This window comes from Nicotiana tomentosiformis, chromosome 12, assembly GCF_000390325.3.
Source record: "Nicotiana tomentosiformis chromosome 12, ASM39032v3, whole genome shotgun sequence".
Taxonomy (NCBI): domain Eukaryota; kingdom Viridiplantae; phylum Streptophyta; class Magnoliopsida; order Solanales; family Solanaceae; genus Nicotiana; species Nicotiana tomentosiformis.
Window position 1 is genome coordinate 34,690,466 of NC_090823.1, and position 5,972 is coordinate 34,696,437.

The 5,972-nt window shown below is 38.6% G+C and overlaps 1 protein-coding gene across 1 annotated transcript; it reads right to left on the bottom strand.

Moving 5' to 3' along the window:
• Positions 1-4,026: 4,026 nt before the first annotated feature.
• On the bottom strand, positions 4,027-5,101 carry LOC138902460 (RING-H2 finger protein ATL39-like). Its single transcript, XM_070190328.1, has 4 exons — positions 4,693-5,101; positions 4,617-4,623; positions 4,348-4,396; positions 4,027-4,173 (listed from the first exon to the last, which is right to left on the bottom strand). The coding sequence occupies exons 1-4, from the start codon at positions 5,099-5,101 to the stop codon at positions 4,027-4,029; spliced, it is 612 nt and encodes a 203-aa protein (XP_070046429.1).
• Between the last annotated feature and the right edge of the window lie 871 nt (positions 5,102-5,972).

Consider the following 5,972-nt stretch of genomic DNA (forward strand, 5'->3'; position numbering starts at 1 on the left):
GCGTGCTTGTGTTCTTGATTTCAAGGGTAGCTGGGATGATCATTTGCCACTCATAGAGTTTACTTATTACAACAACTTTCATGCGAGTATTCAGATGGCACCATTTGATGCATTATATGGTAGGAGATGTAGATCTCCCATTGGGTGGTTAAAGATTGGGGAAGCGAAGTTGATAGGGCCAGACTGCGTGCATCAGGCTATGGAGAAGGTTAAGATAAAAAAGGAGCGGTTAAAAACTGCCCAGAGTCATCAAAAATCATATTCGGATGTCTGTCGCAGAGACTTAGAGTTCAAAGAAGATGATTGGGTATTCTTGAAGGTTTCCCCCATGAAGGGTATTATGTGGTTTGGGAAAATGAGTAAATTGTGTCCGATGTATGTCGGGCCGTACAAAATCATCCAAAGGATCGATATGATGGCGTACAAGCTTGAGCTACCACCCTAGATGTCATTAGTGCACCTGGTATTCTATGTGTCTATGTTAAAGAAGGTAGTTGGAGATCCGTCAACTATTGTGCCGGTTGAGACCATTGAGGTTAATAAAGAATTGTCATATGATGAAATTCCAGTTACTATTCTTGATAGGCATGTCCGAAAGTTGAGAAATAAAGAAATTGCCTCCGTGAAAATGTTATAGTGAAACCAACAGGTGGAAGAGGCCACATGGGAGGCCAAGGAACATATGAAGAAGAAAGAAGTATCCTTACTTATTCGAATAGTTGTGTAATCCTATTTATGAACTTGTCGCCTATGAATTTTGTATCCCTTATTTAGTAATGTAAAGGTGTTCCTTTTGATTATATGTTATTTACATGAGGCCACGGTTGGTGTTGTTATGAGTTATGTTACCTCATTGGTTTCTATGCATATCGTTAGGATGTGATTCTGGGGCTCTCTAACAGGTGGATAAGCCTAGTTACAAAAGAAACTCTTGCGAATTTTTTGGAAATTTAGGGAGTTAGTTAAATTTGGGGTTGCTGGTGTAGGGTATGAAAAAAAAAATGAGTTTCATAAGGTGCTAACAATAGACCCTAATCCTCATTCGAGGACGAATGATCTTAAGTGGGGGAGGATGTAAGGCCCCGTAAAATATTTCCTAAAAACCCGAATTTCGTGATGCCAAAGTAGGCGTAGAGGTTAATAGTAGTAGAAATGCTTTCGGACTGTTTGGATTGAACAGTAAGCTGGGAGTTGAAGGAAAACGTTGGGTAGAAGTACGCATTTCTGCGGCCGCAGAACCTGCGGACAGCAGACTAGTCGCAGAGTGGGGCAGATTTCTGGGGCATTTCTGATGCCCAATTTCGCAGACATTGTGTGACCGCCTAACCGTTTTGTGGGCCACATTCTTGTCACATATCCCGCCTTGGGATTTTTCGGAGGGAGGTTTTGCGGTGCACTATGCGACCGCAGAACCGTTCTACGGTGCATTATGCGACAGCAAAATAGGTTTGTGGGCCGCATAGTGACCGTAGACCAAGTCCCTTTCTTTCCAGCTCTGGCACCCATTTTCTCGATCATTTCGCGGACCGCATAACCATTATGCGGTCACATATGCGACCGCAGAACCCGTTCTGGAGCTTCAATTTTGGGGTTTTTAAACCCGACCCAATTCCGTTGAAACATATCCCATAGACTATTTTGAGCACATTTATGATATTTTAGAGTGAGAGGGAGAGTTCTTAGAGTAGGGGAGAAATCCTTAAACATTATCCATCAATTCTTTCTCAATCATTGAGGATTAACAAAGGGAGTCTTCACCCTAAAAGTAAGAATATATGTCCTAGCTCTCAATTTCGGAATATTAGAAAAACGGGGTAATTAGAGAGGCAATTATTAGCTGTGGGGATTGTTGTCTTGCATGCATGCATCCTTAAAGTATGTGGGAAGGTTGTGAGCTAAAACTGGTAGAGAGTGGGTTGGAAAATCATGGGTCTCCCACAAAAGAGCCTTAGAACCTTAATGCACACCTAGTGTTTGATAAAATGCTCAAATGAGCTAAAACCATGATCATTTTCCTAATTATGGTTCAACTTGTTATATTTCTAAAATATATTAAAGTTGCTAAGAATTACGGATCATTTTAGAGTTTGAGAAGATCAATTGAGGTATGTTGGCTAAACCACCTTCTTTTTAGAATTGAATCCCACGGTGTTCATGTAATTGGAGTAAGTCTTTGATCATTATTGAATTGGCTTGTCCTAATATGGTTGTGTTGAAGGATGTTGGTTCAATGTTTATTCTAAATGCTTCATCGTGTCATCTTTCCATTTGAGAATATGTTCAAAATGTGGAATATGTGTTAGGAATGTTAAAACTTCATGTCAAGACCGAAATAAAGGTTGTTATGCCAAATTGTATGAATGGCCTCTATGTGCCTAAGATTTTTCAAAATGCCCATATGTGAATTAATGTCTTTAATGGGAAGCCCTATTGATGTTGATAATGATAATGATATTTGAATGTGGAAAAGGGAACTGGAACTATGAAATACGGCCAAGTGCCAAGAATGACTTTGTAATTGTTAAAAAGTACGATGTGAGATGATTACTGAAGAAGGTAATGTCTCAAATGAGATGGCTTTGCCGATCGGGCCGAGATCGGACTCCGTATGAGAACACGATGGTATTGTGGATAAAATTGTGGTAATGTCTCAAATGAGATGGCCTAGCCGATCGGGCCGTGATTGGACGCTATGCCGCACACATAGTGGTACTGTGCTGGAAGTTATAATGAAATTGTGGTAATATCTCAAATGAGATGGCCTAGCCGATCGGGCTCAAATCGGACTTCGTGTAAGAATACAGAGGTATTGTGAATTGTGGAATATCGGTACTAAAGGTCTCCCGAGGTTGGGGCGTGACAAAATAATACACGTGGTGGGTTAAGAAAATGTCACATGACGAAGTTAAAGCCAAAAAATTGACTAGGTTAGTTCGGTTAGATATAGGGGTATGTTTGAACCCAAAGACAAATCTTAGGGACATTTGCGAACCAAAAGGTTAAGGGATGGTATTTTTGAGCCATTTTCAAAACGTTAGTGGTATTGTTGATGCTTTTCGGAATTTTATTTCAATCATTTAGTTTGTGCGGCAACTCTGTGAATGAACTGAATGAATGTAAGTAGTAGACTCATCTATGTATGTATGATGGTTTTTTATCTGCTAAGTGTATGAATAGTGTGAAGGATAGTTTGTGTTGGAAAGCGAGGTGTTTTATGAAAGGTTATTGACATTTTGGAGTAAATTGTTTTATATAGAGAATTATAACTACTCTTGCTATTTTCTACAGAATCTCTGCTGGTATCTCAATAATGAATCGGACAAAAATCTAACGTAGAGTTGGTAAATACGAAGTGCGAAAGAGTATTGGTGAGGAAACGTTCGCTAAGGTCTATGATCTATGTGTGCTTAGTTTATGCTTCTTTATGAAGGCAATCTATGCATCTGAATCCTGTATTCTAGCTCCCCTTGCGCAGTTAAACTAATAAACAAGGCGTTGCTCTGAATTTTATTGTGCATAATTTGTGTCAAGTTGGTTTTTTCCAACTTAGAATTCATGTTTCAGACAGCACTAATCTATGTTGTAGCACTCTCTGCAGGAGAAACACTCCACAAAACGATATGACAATGAATTATATATTGTTGGTAATGCGAACAGCTTGGTAACAAGACAGCATTGTGAAGAGAGTTGATATCTTCGTAACAAGACAATCTGAGACATTGGTTCATATATTCACTGTCCCTTTTGTTACTTCTATTAACCAGGACAATGCTAATTTTCCATCAGATGGTTTATAGAAATGGTGGAGATGGGGCTACTAGTTTTCACCTGTGATCTATGCACAGAATGCCCTATTTCGTGGTAAAAGTAGAGCACATGGAAGCATGAGACTGTGGTCTGATATTAAGAAAAGAGTCTAGGTAGCATTATTGGAAATTAATTTAGCTTTTCTTTGTTTTGTAGTTTTGGAACTCCACATTATATGCTTAAAACATTCGTGGACTCTTTTCAAAAATGGTGGACTCTTTACTGAAAAGCCTCTCTTTCCTGCTCAGACCTTTTAACTGATCTGCTGGGAGGGAGAGGAGCGACTTGCTCTTCAATTGAAAGATAGTCCCCTTGAATACTTATCTGTGGTCTCTTGCACTCTGAGAAGGCAATTTGTTTTCTGCTCTGATATATTACACGTTGCAATCATTAACTTTACAGGAATCATTTTGCTGTTGGTACCTTATATGTGTTTTGACTTGTGAGGAACAAATTACCGAAAGGCTTTGAGATCAGAGAAATTTCAGAAAATCACTTACAGTGCTTCATATAGTACTACTATCTTGTTGGAGAGTTAACCGGAGCCAATAATTGATCAAGTTTGCTTTTAGCTTCTTCTTTGTCTGGGCTGGAGTATTTCAAAATCTTATATGGAGCTTAGTAAGATACAAAAAAATTAGTAATAACCTCGTAATTAAAATTGGCCAGCTAAAACAAAAGTACAGTGGAAAATAAATATCATACTAGCTTGCAGTACTGTGCTTGGCCCTATGCTCAGCACAGGCAACCTCCACTAATAATATACTGTAACTAACTCGATACAAAAAAAAAAAAGAAAACTATCTTACCTGAGTACTGCATCAGTAACCAAAAGAAAAAAAACCCTTAGTACTATAATATACCAAAAGGCTGAATTTCACATACCCCTAGAGCTGGTTTCTGGAGGATCAGAAGTCTCCAGCTTATTTCTACAAACAGGGCAAATAGGGTGTTTGGATAGCCAAATATCCGCACACTTCTGATGAAAGACATGGTTACAACCCGTAATCACTCTAGCTAGCTCCTCGCTCTTGATTTGGCTCAAGCATACAGCGCACTCATGTTCCGTTGCCAGTTCTTCGCCCGTGATTCTCGGGAGTTGTTCCAGTTCCTCGGCAGACAGTCCCCTTTCACCCCCATTTACTGGCGGACCACTGTTATTATTTCCAGCAGCATCGTCATGGTCAGGCTGGAATCTGGCCACATAATAGATCAACCAGCAGCAGTAAGCAAAACATAAGAGGACCGTGACACTGAAAGTTATCCAAAGAGCAAGTGACAGAGCGAGCGACATTACTTGGATGTTCTAGTGTGCTTTAACAGAGGGAGAAACATTGCTGCATATATAGATATATAAAATCTGATCACCATTTCATTAGGAGACGAAGATCAATTCTAGTTCCTTTACTTTTAAAGAAAATATCTTTAGCAAATTATTAATTAGGTCCACAATGATATGCTAAAAAAATTTATCATGCAGTGCATCCAATCGTGTATACCGCAAAAGGTTTAGAGATTTGCGTGGGGAAGTAAATTAATAAGGTATACGCATGTCATAATTAAAGTCTCTTACACAGTAATAGGAAATCTTGATTACCTATATCTAGTCTATTGTTTTCCTTTCTAAATTTAGTCAAGGCATGGAAAAGCAAAGCAAAAAAACAAAGTTTAACCTTATGCAAAATAATGGGAATGCGATTATTACAACCCCTAACTGAATGATAGAACGACAGGAAACAGATATAGTCCTTTGACTCGGCTCTATAATACCTCGGAACATATATATATATATATTAAGACAAATGGAATTTAGAAAAAATTACTTGAGAAGATTAAAGTTTATTATTATTATTATTATTATTATTATTTTTATTATTATTATTAATAATAATAATAATAATTGTCACGATTCAAGATCCCAACCAATCGCGGTAAGGTCTAGCTCAGTAAGTGTTTACTATTTGTATTATACCTTTGGGAAATATCCAAACGGCTATGAGATCATTCGCCCTCGTGAGACGTTGCTGGCAGCCACACCATGAGCCTCTTCATGAGGCTGCCATCACGAGGCAATGAAGGCGCATAGTAATGATTATATAACTAAGGTATAGAGGCAATACTCCTGTAGCCTTTGGCCCCCTTACTTGTACTCTTCTTTTGTGAAT